General features: G+C 42.7%; 3 protein-coding genes across 8 annotated transcripts in view; 2 read left to right on the forward strand and 1 right to left on the reverse strand.

The window, feature by feature from the left end:
- Positions 1 to 896, forward strand: part of NR2C2 (nuclear receptor subfamily 2 group C member 2) — a 50,547-nt gene extending 49,651 nt beyond the window's left edge. For all 5 annotated transcript variants that reach the window (XR_012044593.1, XR_012044596.1, XR_012044595.1 and 2 more), the window contains one exon: positions 726 to 896. The gene's annotated coding sequence lies outside the window, so the exon portion shown is untranslated. The remainder of the gene's footprint in view (positions 1 to 725) is intronic.
- A 224-nt stretch (positions 897 to 1,120) lies between these two features.
- Positions 1,121 to 2,621, forward strand: MRPS25 (mitochondrial ribosomal protein S25). Its single transcript, XM_072876054.1, has 4 exons — positions 1,121 to 1,254; positions 1,381 to 1,487; positions 1,925 to 2,012; positions 2,240 to 2,621. The coding sequence occupies exons 1-4, from the start codon at positions 1,121 to 1,123 to the stop codon at positions 2,430 to 2,432; spliced, it is 522 nt and encodes a 173-aa protein (XP_072732155.1). The 3' UTR covers positions 2,433 to 2,621.
- Positions 2,622 to 3,546: 925 nt separating this feature from the next.
- Positions 3,547 to 19,728, reverse strand: RBSN (rabenosyn, RAB effector). Of its 2 annotated transcripts, XM_072876049.1 has the most exons (12): positions 19,600 to 19,728; positions 18,753 to 19,043; positions 15,917 to 16,060; positions 13,893 to 13,993; positions 13,202 to 13,247; positions 12,928 to 13,089; positions 11,787 to 12,028; positions 10,847 to 10,917; positions 9,096 to 9,182; positions 8,594 to 8,696; positions 8,089 to 8,163; positions 3,547 to 7,161 (listed from the first exon to the last, which is right to left on the reverse strand). In XM_072876049.1, exons 2-12 carry the CDS (start codon positions 18,913 to 18,915, stop codon positions 6,031 to 6,033), a joined length of 2,325 nt encoding a protein of 774 aa, XP_072732150.1. In that variant the 5' UTR covers positions 18,916 to 19,043; positions 19,600 to 19,728; the 3' UTR covers positions 3,547 to 6,030. The 2 variants fall into 2 exon arrangements, with proteins under 2 accessions (XP_072732150.1, XP_072732151.1); XM_072876050.1 differs by lacking the exon at positions 19,600 to 19,728 and having other exon boundaries at positions 18,643 to 18,782.
- Positions 19,729 to 21,693: the final 1,965 nt, after the last annotated feature.

Here is a 21,693-nt window from a genome sequence, read left to right on the forward strand (position 1 = left end):
TTAAACTGAGTTGCTTTTTCTATTTCTTTAGCCGCTTAAATGAAAGTAATAGTGAAAAAGTAAAAAAAAAAAAAAACAAACCCACAAAACCCTTTGCCAATAGCATGTTTCAGAAATTTAATTTGTATCAAGATGATGATGTTACTTACAAAGGGAAGCAACAAAAATGAAGTAAAAAAAAATGCATGTGATCATCTTTTGTGTTTTTTTTCCCCAGGGAGAGAAGTTGCAGCCTTTTCTTTATGTTTCAGTTCATCTTCCAGCTCTTCTACTTCCCTTAAGTTGTTACTACCGAGTTATTTCTCCCACTTTAGCTGTCACAACACGATACCTGTGTGTACCTTTTTTAATTTCACCCTTTCATGTTTGCCTCCAGAATATTTGGTTTGGGGTGGTTTTGACTTCCTTTTAAGAGCAGCAGCCCAATTTACTTTCCGAGGCCCCAGCCAAGAGCGGCTGCCGGGGGCTGAGCACATGGAGGAGCCAACGGGCCCCGCCGGTCACAGCCCAGGGACCTCCCGGCCCAGACACGACTCTGGTGCAGGACGCAGGATCGCTGCCGCGAACCCGGGCAGCCTTCTCTCGAAGATGCCAGCTTTTAATAGCCACAAAGCTGTGGCTAATCTGCAAAATGCAACTCAGAATGGCAGGTTCTCAGATAGATAAACTGCAAAATACTGGTGAAAAAGACAGCTGGCTTTGTGCAACTTCTTTGCACCTTACAGATCTCTTTAAGAGAGGAGGAGAAACAGCTGCGAGACCCGTGCAGACATCACCGCCCGCAGCTTAAGCAGCACCTTCGCCTCCGCAAGCTGCTGCCCTCGCTGCCAGCCCCGGCAGAGCGGCCCCCCCAGCCCCGGGCACGGGGCGCTGCCGCAGCGGCTGAGCTGAGCTGCGCTGCGCTGCGCTGGGCTGGACTGAGCTGCGCTGCGCTGCGGGAGCCGGCGGCCGGCGGAGGGAGGCGCTGCTTCCCGCCGCCTGCCTCGCCCGAGGGGCCGCGCGGCCGCCGCAGCCGGCGCCGCCGCTGAGGGAACTACGGCTCCCGCCGCTCTCGGCGCGGGGCGGCGCTTCCCGCCATTTCCGCCCGGCGGCGGAGGCGAGCGGGGCCCGGGCCGCCGCCATGCCGATGAAAGGCCGGTTCCCCATCAGGCGGACGCTGCAGTATCTCCGCCAGGGCGACGTCATTTTCAAGAGCTCGGTGAAGGTGATGACCGTGAACTACAACACGGCGGGAGAACTGAGCGAGGGGGCGAGGTGAGCGCGGCGGGAGCGCGGGGCGGTCTGCGCCGTCCTCGGAGACATCTCGGCTTGCGAGGGGCTGCGCCTTCCTCAGAGACATCTCGGCTTGCGTTTGTGTGTTTTTCTTCTCCTTCTTTCCAGGAAGTTTGTGTTTTTCAACATCCCCCAGATCCAGTACAAGAACCCCTGGGTGCAGATCATGCTGTTCAGGAACATGACCCCCTCGCCCTTCCTCCGGTTCTACCTGGGTAGGTGCCGCCGGGCCCCGACAGCCGGGCCTGCCCCGAGGGCCCCCTGTCCCGCCGTGAGCCCCGAGCGGGGCTTCCCCCGCGCAGACCGGGCTGCAGGAGGCATCAGAGCAGCGACGGCTTTCACGCGAGAAGCGTGCTCCGTCCTTCTGACCTGGCCCCCGCCTCTCAGCCTGCTAAGGGAAGAAGGGTGCTTCTTCAGGAAAGTGGCTTTATATGTTGTATGTCCACTGCCTCAGACTTCTGCCAACTGTCCTAGAGTCATCCTAGATGAAGGATGACTCTTTCCTGGGGAAACATTACATTGTCCATTAACTGCCATAGAGAAGCAGATGTCAGTTTTGTGTGTTTAAAACACTGTTTGCAGCTACTGTGAAACAGCATGTGGTAGGGAAGGGGTACTGTTTTGATATACTATTACCAATCTTTCTTGGCAGACAACGGAGAACAAGTTTTGGTTGACGTGGAAGATAAAACCAACAAAGAGATAACTGAGCACATTAAAAAAATCTTGGGGAAAAGCAAGTAAGTAACACTTAATAAGCTAATGTACAGTCTGGCATACATCATAATACAATCCCTGCAAACTTTTGTCAGGTATACAGAAGGAAATACCACTTTTCCCAGGCAAAATTGACATAAGCTAGGTACAGTCCACAAGCTAGTAACTGTAAATCCATCTTTCTGGTAAATTGGGTGCAGGGAAGGGAGAGGAAATGTTGCCATAGTAACAAACAGGTCTCTTTTTCTAGAGAAACGCTTGAAAAAGAGGAAAGAGAAAGGAAAAAACTATCACATCCAGCAACTTTTGGGCCCAAGAAGTATCATCTGCGAGAATGCATGTGTGAAATTGAAGGCCAAGTTCCCTGCCCTGCTTTTGTGCCACTGCCCAAAGAGATGAGGGGAAAATATAAAGCTGCTATGAAGAACGAAGCATCAGCCTGACATCAGGTCATGCAGTTGTTTTTCCTCAGGGCTGGATGATCAAGGTACTTCAGTGAGAGACAAGAGCTAACAGCTCCTGGAAACAGGAACAAGCGAGTTCTTGTAGTACAGACAACCTTGTCTCACAAATCTTTTTACAGCTACAACTAGAATAATTAAAGTGAAAAATAAATAAAAGTTAAAAACTCATCTTTTTTGGCACCAGTTTTACAAAGCATTACAGTCAACACTGCATAAAAGGAAAACCAAACAAGGAAAACAGAATGACTAGAGCCCAATTTCCTACTCCTGCCTGCATGTATAAGGTTATGGCAAAAACAAGATCATGGTTGCTTTGGGACAGAGAGACTAGACTAAAAAGTTAATTTCTCTTAGAAGCAGCACAGAATTCCACAATTTATGGACAGTGGTGTAAAAGTGTTCCTTCTAATTTCCATCTTGTACTAACTGAAGACAGCCAAATGATAGTGTAACTCCAGGCTCAAACTACATGCTGAATTTTCTTCATTTATTTAGTTACCACTCAGAAACAGTTAAAAGTCTCATTTAGAACAAGATACAACTTTTGCAGTTGATACTGCAGCTCTGGGAAGCACTGATCAAGTCAAGAATATAAGCAGTAAAGGAGAACATGTAAGCTGGTATATGAAAGATAATGCCTTACAATTATCTTTATTGTCCTTCAAAAAAAGTTTAAGCTACTCTTAAATTAAGACAATTTCCTAAACAGTCTCTAAAAAAAAAAAAAGCCATACATAGGAGAACTGTGTCTAGATTTATCAACTTCCAGCAAATCCGTTATGCTTCCAAGTCCAGTGCTGCTATACAACTCTTACCTCAAACACTCCTGCTCCCTGCACACGGTCAAAAAACCTTCTAAATCATCATAGCTTCTGCCTGACCAGACAATTACACTATACCTATAATAGTACATAAACATATGATACATTGTACTATATTGCTTGGAATTTGGTAATTGCACATACCTTTAAGTCAGGCTTAAATATGCAAATTACTCTAGGACTGTATTTCAGCATTTCTGAGCCAATGGTTGAGTACAAAATTTCGCACTGATTCAAGCGTCCTGTAAAAATTGTTAAGGACGAACACAGCACAAAATAAACATGTTGTTTTATTTCATCTCTGTTTACAAAGTTTCCATACAGAGTAGTGCATGCAATTTTAACAAAAGTCAATGCTAGTTACTTATTGAGCTTTACGGTTAAGATGTCTTCATTCCGTTGTGCCTTGTGAGCCCCACAGCAGTCTAAATACCAGCATAAGGTCTTCACTTTGGAGATGACTTTAGTATCAGATGTCTAGTCTATCACATTTAACACTGACAAAGATCATGAGGTATGCTAGTCTGTTACCTGCTTGTAAAAATACATGTACAATAAGGATACTTTAATTATTAGTGTATTAGACTGAAAATACAAACAAGGCAGGATAGTTGCAACAAGAAAAAAAACCAACACTTTTTAAATGTGAAAGCTGAAGCCACTGAAATTTTTTTTTCATGTTGATACCAAAAAAAGCTTTGGGTTACAGTGCAGGGAGCAATCCTCTTGACTAGCAAACAAGTCTGTCTTAAGTAACTACCTTATACTATTTATGTTAAAACAAACAATTCCAGGGATTATGTTTAGCTATCTTAACATTTATTTTTTGCTGCCCTCGTATATCTGGTGCCACAGTGCGCATGCTTTGATAGTTTACGACCTTTCAGAATTCTGTTATTCATTTCACTTGGTGCAAAATAACACACAGGGACTCAATCAACTCTAATAAAACATCTCAGTATAAAAACTTCATGGTCTTAAGACAACCTGTTCTGCACACCTTTCAACTTCAGATTTAGGCTACAGTAAGAACATCATCAGCTGTCCTTAACTGGCTGCTCTAAGTTATTTTGATCAGTTGCTAGTGCTATTACATGAGGATATAGGTGGTTTGGTTTTTTTAAACAACAGTTCCACAAGTCCCTACCTCCACTTATTTACAGCAAAAAACTAGAGTTCCTGCTTTTCAGGTAGCGTAATTATTTGTGTCTCTAAGATACTATGCAATGCTTGGGTTACAGCTATGCTAATATATATTAGCGACATAGTTAAAAGACCTGTCCCATTCCATAAAAGTTGACACCTCTAAGCCCACTATTATTAGTGCTATACAGTTTGATCTGCCTGATTTTCCTCTATTTCAGCTTTACATAAATACACCCTTTAGGCTAACTCCTCCCCACCACCCTTTCAAACACTGATGCCTGATGATGCCTTTCAAAGATAAAAAGCAAAGCAGCTCAGGCTCCATCTTTCACAAACATACAGGCTGACCTCACCCTGAAGTGATCCTACATTTCTGATACCAATCTTCCGCAGCCCAGCTCTAAGCCCTCCTGCATCACAGGTACTGGCCATCACCTAGTCATTCCCCAGACCACAGGATCACCAGATGACTCCAATTTGGAGCTTCTTATTTAAGACAGACATGCCTGATTTCTCATAACAACTTCCAAGGGGAATCAAATATGAAAGAGAATTGCTATCTGGCACCATCGGCAGCCACAGACTTCATCTCCCAGCTTTCACAGAATTCCAGTTCAGTGGCACTTAAGCTCTCCATTGTAAACAAGATTTTTGTTCCTTGATTGCTACAAAAAGAGGGTTCCAGTCTCACAAGTGACAAACATGATCATTCTGTCACCCAGAGAATTTAAAGGAATGTGTAGATTCTGTAAGATAATTAGGAATTGGAGGGTCACCCTTTATATTATAGTTTGAAATGGTGCTAGCCTGATGCTCTTTTCCCTGGAAATGAGTAGATAGTTGTTCCCTCACAAGCAGGTCTCTGAAGCCAGCATGGCGTGCTCTATTACAATGTAGTTTGTGCTCAGAGCAAATGGGAAACTAAAAGTGATGAAAAGACAGCATCCAAATTTAACTTGGGAATTTTTATAAACACATCAAAAAGTTACTCATATTAAGATCAGTTATAAAGTTCTTCTCAGTCTTAAAATCCCTTTTATGTATTAGCATTGCACAAAATTGATCTGCAAGCCTGTATATTCTGCACCTCAAAGAATCACAGTAGCCTTTTAACAGCACTTTCTCCTAACACCATTAGGCAATTAAGCTAGCCTGTAACACTGCACTGCATCATTATCAGAGGATGCAGAAGTTTTAGAAAAGTTTTCATCTCTCTTTAGTCAAAGCCCCACTTGAAAGGCCAATACTACAACACTACAACAGAAAGGGGGAAAAGGTGACAAACCAACATTGCAGCCATTTCCAAATCATAGTTCCCTATTAGCACTTAAGCACTTTGACCAAAATAAGCACACAATATGAGCAGTTAGCATTGAGAGTGTTGTAACATTTTATAATTTCTTAGTATAAGCATTTGAGACCAGCAGCATACCTCAATAACTCTTTCTTCAAGACTGAGTAGTAGTGGAAATGCCTAATTGAAAGTGCATAAAAGTCAAGATTCTCCCAATTCCCTCTTGTGATCTGTACTCCTGTTTATAAGTATCTGCTCTACCTTCCCATATTTAACAGCAGTCTTAAAATAATTATTACACAGCCCTATTTCTGCTTCAGCAGCTGGATTTCTCCTTCTGCTTTGCTAATGTGCGCTTCAATTCCTTTAAGTTCTCTGTCAGTACCTCCACCTCATCCATTCGTCCACTATGTTTGGCATCAAATATATACGCTTTGATATTATCTATCTGTTGGAGAAGCAGCTCTTCCTCTATAGCCTCCTCTCCAGAGATGTCATTGCCATCCTCCACTTCAAAGGGATTGGTAGAAGATCCCTCTTCAAATGGATTCCCAGAATTCCAGCTGCCCCCAGGCTTTTGAAATGGATTTTCATCTTCTTCAAAAGGGTTTGAAGTACTGCCAGGTGCTCCATTAGTTTGTTCATCCTCCTCCTCATTTTCAAATGGATTATATGCTTTTTTATTACTCTGCAGAGCTGTGTTAGAGAAGGAAACCATTGGAGAAGTGTCTTTGGCAAATGGGTTAGCAGGATCTTCCTCTAACTGAGGGGTATCTGCTTCATCTTCAAAGGGGTTTAGACAGGCTGTCTGATCTTTGTCACACTGTGGGACATTCTGGGGTTTGAGTGTGAAGGTCAAGTGCTCTTTAGCTGGCAGCTGCTCAACAGCAGGAGTTTCAAAACTTGGGTCCCTTTTGATCTGAGTAATATCCAAATCCAATGCCTGTGCTGTCAAGTTCCGATTCTCTTTTGCAACTTCATGCTGATGCTGCTTGACTTCTCTGAAATCTAAGGAGCACGTCCTTGAATGCCGAGACATGAATTTGTGGTGTTCTCTTTCCCACTCTTTTTCACGAAGGACCTGAAGTTCCTCCCTCTGCATCTCTTCCTCTTCTGCCTGTTTTTTAGAAAGCTCGATAGCTTTCAGAGTTTGTTGTTGATCATATTCATCCTGAAGCTGCCTCAGGTTCTCTTGCAACATATGAACCTCGTCTATCCTATTAGCTGCCTTTGCTTGCTTAATAAAGGACGTGATATTGTCAATCTGCTGAAGAAGTGGGTCTGCTATCTCACTCTCTCTCGATATGCTCGATGTAGGTAACCAGCCTTCAGACTTCCTGACTGTTCCTTTTTTCAGGTGAATTGCATCACCATTAACTGCAGCTGCAGATCTGGAGATAAAGTCTTTCTGCTTTTCCTCTTGTTTTCCATGTGTTTCAAGAGCCACCTAAAACAAAACACATGTAGTAAGAGAACACCATGAGCTTGAAAAATTCCATTCTAAATATCCATAGGTACAAGAAGTTAGCTGATCTTAGACATTGCTGGCTGTCACTGAAAGGTATCAGCTGCATTTTCGGTTACTTTGCAGAAAACGCTTATTTTCATAGTATTACCTAAATGCTTTCCTTCAGTTTGTTTGTGACAATATTGATCAAAATCCCATGACATCTGCCTCTACAAACTTGAGGGCAAGGAGGAGCAGCAACAGTGCTTTATAGTGCTTTATGTAGAGAAAAAAATGCTTAATGCAACTGTGCAAACAGTGGTCTAGATTGATTTGGACAGTAACCGTATCACATCTGACTACAGCAGACATTGTAATAGAACATCAGTGTGAAAGGTCACTGGTATCATTATCTTCTGGAGTGCAACGATTCTTATTTCTCAACTTCTACCTCAAGATGAAGCTGGTTTAGTTTACAATTAATGATGTCCTCCCTCCTAACTGAAAAAACCCTCTCTCTCTGAAGAGGCATCCCTATTCTAATATGTCATTTTTCGCCACTGAAAGAAGTCTCCAAATTCTACTTGTGCAAATGAACTCCAGAACACAATTTGAAAATCCATGTAAACTAATACTAAGTTTAGGGCTTGCTCTGCATGCACTGCAGCAGAAACAGCATGTGCAACCAAGTCACCGCTGCTTTCTAGGAGTGTTCAGCTGTTCAGTACACACCTACTTATGTTCTGGACAGAATACAATGACGGTGTTACATGAATCCCTGAAAAAGGGTATGGAGTGATCTGCATTAAAAAAATGAAAAACTGAAGTCCAATGTTAAAGGCAACTATTCATACACACACAGCTACTAGGCTTAAGCCCTTGAAGGAGGTCCTGATACAAGATGTAACGGATCTTAACCTGTCTTACCATATGGAGTCTTCTCTTCTTCAGTTCTTCATACTGATCTTTGGTTGGCAGGGACATTAGGCCAAGCAGTTTTTCCTGGCAAAAATTGAAATATTTACAGTGTTGCTTGCAGGCATTCAGCCAATTTTCAAGTACTTGAAAAGAGAGATACCACTAACGGAACACCCCAGAAACAAATAAAAGCTGCTTCTACAGTGCAGTCACTGCTGCAAGTCTGAGCATGTCTTTGCTGCCATAACTATACTGCTAGCTAGGTTCACAGCTCAGCAAGAGACAAAGCCAAGATTCACACATTCTCTTAGGTTCCTAAACTCAATCCTGCTCTGACTAAACTATCAGTATTCAAGCTAGCTCATTTAAGGCTACCATAAGTCATTAGGGGAACTACAGAAAATGTACAGAACTAAACCTCCTGTCAAAGTAGTTTCAAATGATGGGGATGCCTGGCAGAGAAGAGAACACTATATGAAATTTACATTCAGTTCTTAACATATGCTCCATTTACCTGAACAAAAAGTGTAGCTGAATATCTTATCATTCTCTGAAGTTGTAGTGTTTTAGGATGAGGTTGGGGATCTTCATGCAAGCCTAGACTCAAAATCTTCTTACTGAATCAAAGCAAACACACAGCCTCATCAGTTCAAAAACAAGGGCCAGCAAAAATGCAATAGAAGGGGAGAGAGACAATATCGGATGAAAGTTTTCTGATGTTCTTTCAGGTAAACCATTTTGGATATTACAAGTTATAACTTTCCACTCCCACCCCTTTTTTTTGTGCTTAGTTATTTAAGGCTGGAAAAGGAAGTAGAAATTGATGGTGCACAGGAACAGCATCTACCTTTTCACATGCTTTTTACAACTGAGCAGACAAATTGATCATCCATATGAAGAAGCAGGTATATACTACACAAACACAGACACCATCAGCTGAGAAAAACTACAGAGAAGTCATAACAGAGGGAGATACACACATGCTGGGGCAGGGGGAGAGAGATATCTTCTTTTACCTTAAGGCATCTATAAATTCATATACTTTTTGAATCTCCACCCTCAAGTCATTAGCGTGTTCAAGATTGTAGGTTGTCTCCCCAGCACTAAGAAATAAATAGAACTTTATTGTAAGTCATGCATCCAGCTACCAATACATACAACACTAGAAGTTATCCCCAGATGACCACGATTCAACAATGGTAAGAATAGCTAACACTAAAGGGGCTGAATGATTTTATTTCAAGCTCATTGTGTTTAAAAACCCTTTCTTTGTGACAGAAGTGGAAAGTGACAATCTTGTGAACATGAACATTTCATAGAAGATCATTTTATTTATGACTGTATTATTATTTACTATTATAGGAGAAATAATATTTTAACACAAGAATGCCACTCAACCAATAATATGTAAAATACACACATACTTAGCAAATGCATCTATTTTGTGTTTTTCTTCCAGGCGACTGGGTGTGGAAAACACACTGACTGAATAGGTAAGTATACCATTGACGTAAAATAGTTATCTCTACTAACGTTTATTAGAAAGCAAAAGCCTACAACCCCACATGCGTATAATATTTAAAATGCTAGTAACCAACTGTCCACATGGGGACACAACCAATGATATGCACTTTACTAGAATCTCACATTTATTGATAAAACAAATTGGGATTTAACAGGGAAGACTCTTCACCAGTTTTTAGTTTTCCTCTCCTTTTATATCACAAATATAAAAAATAAGGATCACTCTCAAAACCAACTTCACTATCGATATGATTCCCCTTTCTGGCACTCACTACTAGTCAGAAATCTTTAATTTCATCAGTAGGAAGTCTGTTGTTTTCTGACATGTGCTTCCATTATCCAAGACATTCATATTTTTACTTTTCTCCAGTTGCCAAGCCACATAACACCAGCTCTCATGAAGTCATGACAAAAAGCAGTAACAGCTTAGCACGTTTTTCACCTTTGATACTTCTTTCTTCCTTCTGGGAGGTGTGTTTTTACAAAAACAGTTTTGTTATGATGAATGACAGCCTAATTTTTCTACAACCATCAGATCTAAAGGACAGATACAGAAATATTTGTTAACTTTAACTTCCCAAATGGACACGCTTCATAGTCTAGGACCAATGCGTGTATTTCTCTTCTATACAAGCCAGAAGTATAACCTGACAACCTCTTGCAGATATAGCTGGAGGTATTTAAGTTACCCCAGTGAGAGAATACTACTGCAAGAAATTATGCACAAAAGTGTGATACATGAATGCTGCTTATCCATTGCAGCACAGGGCAGGCCAGCTAGATTTAGAACAACTGTCAGGTGAAGGTGGTTTGCTTTACACAAGAACAGATGAGAAGCATTCAAAGGATCCTTTGCTGCCAGCACTACTTAGAAGCCATACCATCCAGCTGGAGGTAGTAATATCCTACTTTAACTGTTTTGAAGAGGCTCATTTACACAACAAGAATTGTAGCCTTGTACTTCCTTTTTGCAAAGACAACGTGTCAAAGTATGACAGTGGTGCCTCACTGAGAAGTGGCTTTAAAAAAAATAAATCAGACTTCTTCTCTGTATGCAGTGTTACCATTAATAATTCAGTACTACTTTGTTTAAAGAGCATCCCAAAGACAACAGATCTAACACTGCTTTTTCTTATAATTTACACACCTTGCAGCCTTAGCATGCCACTTGCTTACTCCTTTCCACACTTTTGGGGAGGAAAAATACATATATGCATAAACAAAATCAGCAAATGGGGCTTACTTTAGTGATTCTGCCATCCTTATGTATTCTGGCGCCTTCTGGTCAACCTTCTCCATGCAGAGTCGGAGTTTCTTGTTTAAAACAAAACGTATAAAAAAATAACCTATATTAAAATACTAATGCAAGAACATGCTGACATAAACCTTTCATGCTGTCTGTGCACATTCAAAGTTAACTGTGATGAAAGCCATTTAACTATTCAGGGTAACAAGACCCTCCAGTTACCTTCAGAACACAGAGGGCATCATCAGGAACAGAGAAAGACTCCCTGTACCCCTGCAAAGTGAATTTTTAATTCAGAAGCTGTTTTAATGGATGACTTGGGCAACCTCTAGTCTTAAATCTCTTCACAAAGATCACCAACAGAAACTCCCGTTAATACTAATCTGGGGGGTTTGCAGACTCTACTGAAAAGATACCTGATGATTGTCAGTACCTGCTTTCAAAGCCTATCTGACCACAATGTTCCAGCCATACACTACGGATTGATACAGATGGTTCAAAAAAGCATTTGCAATCAGCGTGAGGACAAACAGTGCTGACAACATTGAGTCCTATAGTTCCAGTGCGGTCCATCAACAAAGTGCATGGCATATCATTGGTTTAAACAAGAACTGTTCTGAGGAATCCCAGCTGACATAGTTCACAATTTGAAGAGAGGCATCTCAGAACTATTAATTCCAGGTGATGAGAATGAAGATACATCTCAAAATGATGTCTGAAGTTATCATGGGATATAAATACTACATGGCAACTGGCTCCATCATTAGAGATATATCTTTGTTAAGTGGCATAAACACACAATAGAGTCTATTGTAACAGAAGTGAGTATTAAGTCATAAAGTAAGAGCTTGGACATGAGATAACAAGCCAAAAAGCCAAGCAGTGACAACTGCAGATATATACACTGAGGATGAAAGCAGCAAAGAGTTTGATTTACCTCATAGAGTTTCACAATCTCTGGAGTGTATTCTTTCTCATCAATCTGTTGTTCTCTCTTCAACAGGGTATCTTTACAGTGCCGACAACAACGGATTCGGTCATCATCCTTCTCATCCAGAACTGAGCTCACGCTGCTTATGCTGCTAATGCTGCCACGGCGGGAGCCATGGACACTATTAGGTGAGGAGTTCGGACTAGTATGAGAACCCAAGGCCTCTTTGCTGGCACTAGTGAGTTTGCCTAAAAATCATGCACAGGTAATTTCACAGTGACTGGAGAAGCCAACAGACTTTACCAACACAAATGAATTGCACTTTAACAGAAACTTGACGTTCAGGTAATATTAGAAAACCAAGTTGAAATAGTCTGCTGAAAGACATGCAAGGAACCCATGACAACCAAGACAGCAAGTCAGAATTTGGGTCTTCACAGTAAATCCTGCTCCACTCTAAAAGCAGCTAGAGAGCAGACTGCTGAGAACCACCTACTTTGCTTATTCTCATGTTGGAGCTTGCATAGTTATAGAGTAGTGTGTGGAAAAACATGCATTTTAATGCTGTCCATGTTTTGTGCTAGAACGCTCCAAAAAGCGTAGTTCATGTCATTTTTTTCCACAGAACATACGGTCTCCTCTCCAATGCACTAGATGAGGAAATTAAAGTTCAAAGGGTTTCTTATAGGCTTGTGGATTAATTTCCTTAATGTCAATATTTGGACAACTGTGGGCAAGACTGGAAATATCCACAGTAGTTTTAAATGTCAAGAACCTTGGCAGTTATAATTCCTAAAGTTAATACTTTCATAGTTATGGTACTCAGTAGAGTAAGACACTAAATATTAATTATATTTACTAGTATATTCACTAGTAGTATATACTACTACTTCTAGTAACTTTTTCAGTGTTTTGTAACACTTCCAAATCCAAAGAAGGAACGGAGACAAAGAATGGAGAAATCATTCTTCTTACTCTGTTTCACAGGCAAGTGTCTGCATAAAACTGAATTACACATTAAGGACCAAGTTTTCCACACAGGCAGAATATTACCAGCAGCTTTTTTTCTAATGGCAAAAGCCAGGATGCAGTTAGCACCCTGAGTGGGCTAAGGAAAGGAGGAATTAACACCACACACTGTACTTACTTGCCAAAGGAAGACTGACAAGTTCCATGCACTTCTTGCACATAATAGACCCACAAAGGCGGCAGTGGTGACGTCGGTTTCGAATACTGAACTTATTGCCACAGTCTGGGCAGAACGGAACATCCTGATCGCTGACCCAAGGCACAACAGACTTCTCTATAGCTGTGATGGAGCAAGACGGGAGGGAATACACACAACGTAAGATATTCATTCAATTAATTCCTCAGCTGGTTAAACTATAGGAGCAAATAGTCTGAGGTAAGATCATACCAACCTCTTATTTTAGCTGACTCAGTGTTCGCTCTGTCAAACGATGTAAGCTAGTAGAAGATAAACAATACATTCAAGAAAATTGTACTTTTGCAAGAAAAAACCACAACACAACCCAGCCCACCAAGAAAAAGAAACCTGGCATTTTTAAGAGCTAGGAGTCTCAGCCTGTTTTACACCAGATTCCCGCAACTTTCCTATTTATTTCTAATGCCATATTCATACAAGCAGTGCTAAACAATGACTGCCAAACCTGTACAAATCAGAGCATTTTGGACATAATCCTTACAGCATCCAACATTACTGCATCTGAGCCAAAATGTAAGTATATCATTGGTAGGTTTTGAAGAATGAGAAGCTGGAAGAATCATGACAAAAACATTAGGGAGAAATTTAGTGAAGTAAAAGATGGAGAAAATATACAGGAAAACAGATGGTTCTTGAAGCACATGGAAGTAGCATCTTCAGCTTGAAAATAGTGCATAGAAACAGAAGTCATATCTACAGTACAGGGTCAGACCAAGCACAGTACTTGAGGATAAAAAAGGAAAACCGTAATGTGTGAAGAGAGTCATAGTTTAGTATCCTTTATAAGGTGCGCTGCTAGATAAATGGGCATGCTTCATACTAAAATATGATTTTTTTAATCTAGGAAACATTCAGAAGGCTGGAATATTAAAAAGCAGCAAATTTACCTTTTCTAACCTGATTATTAACTTATTGACTTCAACTACATAATGATCAATCCTGGCTGCTCGGTGTTTCTTGAAATCAGAAAGATGGCTTCTCATAGCACCTGGAGAGATAACAGAAAGTTTTCATAGTCACCCAGGTGTTCTGTATGGATTTAAATGCATTTAAATGCCTCTTGAAAGACAGCTGTCTCTTCTTTTCACCATTTATTTCTCATGTTCAAATCAAATTTTAAAGACACATTAGAATCCTACATTTTCACAGTGCTGCTCTAAATGAAACATGCAGGTTAAAGCCTAATCTCCAGGCTAGCAATAAACAGTGTTTTATTTCTACTACAGAAAACAACAGGCACTATGTTAAAGAGAACATCTGCAACAAATGTTTTCCCCTCTTCATCCCTCAGTTATATTTGGCAAGCTGTTATCAACTAGTAGTATTCTCGAAACCAACCAACTCCCTTTAGTTTCCTGGCTACATGTTGAACAAGGGGAAGAGGCAGGTCCAATGATTATTGGAGGTCTATGCCACAGCAATTTCTCTTTCAGACTTCTGATCACCCTTCCACCTTTAGGGGTCTGAATCAAAGCCTTGATGACAGCTCAAATTTACAGAAAACTGATCACCAAGTACACAAAAGAACAACACAGCATCTATTTAAGAACTGTACAACTCATACTTGACAACGCTGGTTTCAGGTTTAAGTTTTGATCCTTTTCTGAGTAAGATGAGCCAGGTATTAAAAATCAAAGTTACAGACAAAGTAAAAAAAATAATCTTCTTCTGACTGGTAGAACACAGAATCAGATGTTGCTTTTTGATACTACCTATGTAATTGTAAGAATCTCACTTCCTCATGCTAATGAAATAACCAAAAAACCTCCAAAGCTGAATTCATAGGAATGAAAGGGCCCGTCTGGATAACTGAATTCAGTTATGCTGAACTGCTTAATTTAATTCACTGCTTTGGAGACATCACACAGTTCCTTTCACAAATCCACCAAATCCCATCCTAAAATCCGTAAGGTTCTCTTCTCCACTCTGATCAGAAAACAGTTCTCACTTCTCTAATGTTTGGAAACCTTCTGCTAGTTCACTGCCTAAATTTATTCTTATCTAATATTTATACTATGATTGCTGCTGAAATAGTTACAAAGTCAAAAGTATAATAATCTACAGAACTCAGACTCTGCAGGCACAAAGGACTAAGTCCTAGTCTGTCAGCAGCACAGGGGAAACTTTCCCAAGATCCACCAGAGATAGTGCTGCTTCCTCCCCCTCAGAATAACCATAATATTTCAGTAATAGTAAGAGGCAATTTCCAGTAGCAGTATTTGTAATTACAGGCTCAGTCAACTTATCCTTGAAATTCTACAAATATAGATTTATATTCAGAAGGGTGGGTTTGGGGTTGGGGATTTTTGTTTGTTTTGTGGCGTTTTTTGCTTTTTTTTTCCTTTAAGTAAATCTCTTTTTAATGAGAGATGGTCTACACCTCAAATGCAAGGAAAAAGCTGAAAGAGTTTACATCAATGGACAACAAAGAGTTTACATCAAAAGCTTTTTGTCAGACATGTAAACTAACAACTACTTTAAGTGTAGCCCAAAAGCTGGAGATTTTTTATAGCTATATCTTAATTATTAATTAGATTATCTGTTTTGTAAAAAGCCAGAAGAGGGTTGCAGAACAGCTCAATGAAGCTAGATGCACAGAGGTAAACACACATCCTCAGGCCTCAACAGCTCAGGCACAATGACATGGCAAACAGCTATCCTGTTCTCAAGGTTAGTTGCGGTACTGATTCTATACATTTCCCCTCTCCCCCATTATCTGCATTTTCCCCATCACGCCACACAATGTAGGCAGGCTGCACAAAATCAATATGCAAACCATAACCCCATGCTACAGCAAATCAAACGCAATACAGACACAATTCCACACAACTTCAGCCATACTGTAGCACTTTTCCAATTAAGGTTAAAAGAAAAGTTATCCCCACTGCATATCACTTTCTAGCTCTCCTACCTACTTCCTGGGGCTCCCACATGTATGGATCTACTCCACCATAGCTGAATGACTCATATCGTTCCTGAGATCCAGAATCAGCTCTGTCATCTCCTTCTCGTTTCAGCAATTTCTTCTTTGCTCTTTTGGCCTTCTGGACTAGATCTGAAAAAGATAAACCCAAGTTATCAAACGTGGTGGGCAGTCACTGAATATTTGTCACATGAAACCAGTATGGAACGTTCCTCATCTTTCAGCACAAGTCTTTTTCCTTGACGACAACTTTATCCTCAGCATGTTCTGTTTAGAACCAGAATGCGATTCAGAGAATCACAGATGACATGAAATGCTCTTTGTTATCTGTCATAAAGTAGCGCTAAGGTCCTAATGACAAAACAGTAGTTTTAGACACTCCATTCAGGGACTTCACTGTAAAACAGCAAGCTGTCTTAAGCTATGGAACCCGTTTCGCAGCATTCTGGGACATCATAGAGATAATATCTTAATTCTCTTAATTCCCAATGATTTTCTTAGGATTCAAGGATGTTCAACACTTTCTTTGTCTTGTTGCACAAACTACAAACTAAGAATTTCAGTGTGCTTGTACACCTAATAATTTCAAAAGTACTAAACAGCCCAGTGCATTACCTCATATGAACGCTAGTGAGAGGAGGGCAGTCTCCTGGGCCAAAAAAAGACCAGGAACTTGAAACTTCAGAGCTTTTATTGCTCTTGCAGCTATGTTCCTCTCTGGATACTAGCAGAAGTTGAGAGCACTACTTTTCTTGCCAAACACCTTCAGTATCTCCGTGAACTAGATCTTTTATACATCAAGCTTCCTAACAAGCTGCTGGGAACCATGAGTTAGCATGTCCTTTCATATTTCTAATTTTCTTATTTAGTGTCCAAAACACTGGAGCTTGCACCTTGACCTTCCTGGAGTCTGTCCCCCGGGAGCTTCAGCCACTAGGGCTGTGCCAGCAGGCCCCTCCTGCAGGCATCACACTTCCTAGCAGTTTTTCAGCTGCTGAAGTTATGCTACCTCCCAAAATGACACTCAGTGATATAAAACACATCTCTCAACAAAACTGTGTCAGGTTGGCAAGGGCTTTGCTAGCATTGTAACATCACCTAAGAAACAGGATTTCTCTTCCCCTCATCTACTCTCAAGCCAGCATAGCAAATGCCAGCCAGACACCGCAGTTTAAGTGAAGTTTACACTAAATAGAAAATATATTTGCACTCAAGACTTCGGAAGTCTGACATACTCAAAAAAAAGCAGGCATGCCTCATGGCTTTGCCAAAGACACAAAAGCTTTTCAAGCAAACTTCATAATCTTGTTTGCCATTAAATCAAACTTAACCACCTCAGTATGACTCAACTGAAGCAATAAGGTGATCTGTAAGCATTTCTAAAACTCCACAATTAGCATTGCTGGAGCTCAGCACAAAGTCATGCAATCTCTTGTTATGCACAGTTTGAACACTAGTCCCTAAAACAGGTAATTTAAATAGGTGATTCTGCTGGCCTTCCTTCTTCTAGAAGGGACTTCAGTGGATAGACCTTGACATGAATAACTAGGACAGAAAGTAAACAGACAAAACCAACATCCTTCATGCAAGAACACATATGCCTGAGAAGTCACAGAACATTATTTTAGATTAAAAGAACATTAGAGAGAATAAAATCAAAACTCAGGTGTTTTGTATTAAATAAAAGAAGCCTTGGGGAAGTCTTACCAAGCCCAAGTTATTGTTGTTTTCTTTCCTTTTATCACAGTGAAAACCATATTGCTGTTACGGTTTAAACGCTCCACAGAAGCATCTGTGATTCAGCTCTTACAGCCCTGTACCCATGATGAGAACATGACTGCAGCACTGACCAGTCTACCTTCACTGTCTGAGAAGAGCACAGTGCTAAGAGCCAAGAAGTAGCCAGACTGATAGAAAGCTTAAAGATTCATGAAATATTCAACTGTGCTACCCTTAAGATAGGCTTGTTAAAAACACAAACTTTTCACTGAGAAAAGAGACTTTTGAAGTAATAATCATCAATCACAGGGGGCGGAGGGGGAGAGTAAAAATTCAGGACTGCCAGGCCACTATCTCTTGTATAATAAAACAAAACCAGAAAGATTTTTGCAGGGAACACACAGAATTATCACCAGTTTTTGCACATTTTTCTCTCAATGTAAAATGACACTGGGTATGCAAGGGGGGTAAAAAAAGAGAAGTATTTTAGCTGAACAGAAATCAAGGGGATTTTTCAAATACCAGTAGAAGTTGGTAATCCATAGCACAACCCTGGGACACTCCCAGCATCTACTGCCAGCTCCACCACCCACATTCTTTCCCACCTTCTTCCACCAACAACCTTCCTTAACTGTACACTTTAACTGCGACTACAGTCTTATCTACTGTCAAAATAAGGGATTAATGAATTGGTACTTGGTAAGCACCAGAGATTCCCCATATTCTGTAAGGTCTTCAAGTAATGCTTGGGAATTCATCTGGCTTACAGTATAAATCAGAGTTTTCGGATGACAACAAACAAACAAAAAACCCCAAAAGGCCAATAATAAAAATCATGCATCAAATCATACCTTTGAAGAGCAATGTCTTTTAAATGCCTGCTTTAGAATTTACTTATTGAAAGTACTGGGAATAATGTAAAAATTATGCCTTGGCCTAAGGTGACTTATAGAAAAATGGAACCCCATACCTCACCTGTAACTCACTTCACTTACTATTTTAGTACTCGGACATTTTGAGAGCGCTCGCAGTAGAAGCGGCTTGTGTCGTATGGAATTTTACATGGCAAAAATGAACGCATTGAAGCAGCTGTCACGCCTCTTACTTTTGAGCTGTCCCTTGACATCTCTGTCCTCACTTGAGTGCTCTTCTTCGTAGTGCGAGTGAAGCTGGTAGAAAGACTGGAGGTCCTTCAGGCAAAGGGGGCACAGAAAGCCCTCCCTCATTTCCCCCGGGTCACCGAAGGGCGGCGGACAGCCGGATGCCATGGCGGCGCGGCCGCTGGCGGACAGCGCTCGCTCCCCGACTTCAGCAGCAGCGCGGCAGCGCGGGGCACGGCCGCCTCGCAGGGACGGGGCGCGGGCAGCGCGGGAGCGGCATCGTCCTTCGCGGCTTTCTGAAAGAAACCCGGGCAGCGGCGTCGGGCTGGCGGCACGGCTTCACCCCACGCCCTCCCTGGCCCCTCCGCGGCCCAGCGGGCGTCCACACCGAGGCCCCGGGCGGGGCGGGGGCCGCGTCCCGCCGCGCCGCATGCGGCACCCGCTCGGCCGGCAGCGCCCGTGCGCGTCCCGCCCGGTGCCCGAAGGCCCCGCACGGGGGGGGGAGGAGACAGGCCTATTCGCGCCTCTGCTTTGACAGAAGCCGGGCGGCGAACGACAAACACCGAACGGCGGACAGGGCCAGCACGGAGGCCCGGGCCCAGCGCTGCCCGCCGCGCCGCCCCACCCGGCTCGGCTCGGCGCGGCTCGCCCCTGGCGGCGGGGGGGCTCCTGCGCAGGCGCAGGGAGGCAGCACACGCCGGGCCCGTTGCCCCCCGCGCGGCCGGGGCGGGGGGCACGCAGAGAAAGGGGTGGGGCTTAGCGCTCGCGCCGACGGCCGGAGGAGCGGCCGTTGGGGGCCCCCGCCCCGCCCGAGGGGAGCCGCCGGCCCTGAGGCGGGCGGCCGGGCCTCACCTCAGCGCCTAGGCAGGAGGTGCGTGTCTCCAACAGGAGAGAAAGCGCGGCCCGCCGCGCTCCCACCCGCTCGGCGTCCCGGCTGCCCGGGAGCGGTAGAGCCCGGCGGAGGGCGGGGCGAGCACCGAGATATCGATGGGCGGGAAGGGTGGGGACAAGGAGGGCTCATCCGGGACCGGAGGGAGACGCGAGGCCCAGTTAAGGCGTGCGCTGCCAAGCGCAGAGCTATCGATGGAGGGCGAGGTCGGCGGGGCGGTGGCGGGGAGGGGGAGGCCCGGGCCTGGGCCTCCGTCTCCCCTAAGGGAGCTGCGGTGGTCGCTCCCCTGTTTTCAGCCACTCTGGAATAGGCCCTCGTCACGGGGCCTGCTGGAGCGTCCCGAGGCTCGCAGGTGTGCATGAGAGAGACAGTACGAGACCGTGGTGACAGAATCCTCTCGGGAGCGGGACGGCGTTGCCGCGCTCGGGGCGGGGGAGGCTGGCCCCCTCTCTGGCCTCCCGCTGCTTCAGGACATCTCGCATAACACCTGCCTCTTCCGCTAGCTGCTGGTGGTTTTGTGATTTTTATCCTTATTACTGAGCACGCTGCGAAGAGAACCAGCGTTGCTAACAATGACAAGCTTGATGTTCCCTTCCTTAGCCTGCCAAGTAATTCAAAAAAAGGTGTTCCAAAACTGTAAACCGTAGCAGTAAATGACATGCTACTCACAGAGCCACAAACAGAATCCAGGACTCCCACTACTGCTTGTCCTTGCCGCTTGACAAATAGTGTAAATCAATGACAGAAGCTTTTCAATATCCCCTTTCTGATGCTAGTTTCTGTTTAGTCTCACTCAACTGGCAGAAATCTGTGCTGTCCCACGTTCCCAGGTGTATGGCAGAAATAATAGGAGTGTGTAACCATACTTCTGCTTCATCTGTTAGAATTACAGGCTTTTGGAGGCAGAGATTTTCCTACATGATGATGCTATTTACACTTGAGTCCTATCCATTAAAGGTGGATTTTCACTGTTGATGTCCTGCACTTTTATCCTTGAAGTTAAGTAATTGAAAACATTTTCAACAGGGATTGGGGGCGTGGGAGAGTGGGTGTTTTCCCAGGCATGAATTATAACTAGATGCCCAACTCCTAGGGACTTCAAATCCCAACTAAAGCGTATCAGATGGTCCCAGATGGGATAAGGGATTCATCCACAAGTTGGTTTTAGTGGCCATTCTAAATTTTGGTCTAATTCCTGCAGTCTGGTCTTTGTGGGCTGACTATTACATGACCACTCTCAGCACCTTGTCACATCACCAATGAATTTCACGTGATTTGCATTCATAGTTCCATCATCCAGCAAAAGTATAATGGGAAATCAAAATCTTAAAACTGAACTGATTTAACCATAGGAGCAAATAAATGTTATCAACAGCCAAACTCTCTGATTTTTTAAATGTACAGTTTCCTGTTAAGAACCATTACGGTCTGATTTTCAAAACCACGCAGTCTTGATTCAGTTATGAATAGAGAAACAGGCAGCTGTGGAAATAATGTAGCACCCCAGTTACAGTCACCTTACTATTCAGCATGCAAAACACAGAGTCAATTTCTCTTTGATATTAAAAACTGATAAGAGATCTTACCATGCTGTAAAAGCTGCCCTGGTCAGGTACTCTCCCTGCAGTGAACTCAGGTAAATTATAAGCTGTTAAGCTTTTTTTAGAAGGTATGATTGATTGTTACATTTTTTAAATTTGTTCAGTAAGTTAAGGGGCTGTATTAACCCCAAGGTCTTAAGAACCTGAAAATATTTTTAAGTGTTAACCAGTTTAATTTTAAAACTTGAAAAGTCCTCAGCCTGTAGGGAGTAGAAATGAAACTAGCAGTGTATGTAGAGAGACAGTACTTAAAGGATGAAAAGGAAAAAATAGAAGTAACCATCTGACTTTTCATACTGCTTTTGTTATATAAAAAGTGTATTTCTGGCCTCTTCCAGACTTAGTTGGAAGAATTTAACCACAGATGGAACAGGCTCAATATACTCAGTCCTGAGCTGGCAAAGCCTTCTAGCATGCACATCTCATCAAAGCTCCTGGGTTTTCTCATTGCAGAGG

This window comes from Ciconia boyciana, chromosome 11 (assembly GCF_034638445.1).
Source record: "Ciconia boyciana chromosome 11, ASM3463844v1, whole genome shotgun sequence".
NCBI lineage: Eukaryota > Metazoa > Chordata > Aves > Ciconiiformes > Ciconiidae > Ciconia > Ciconia boyciana.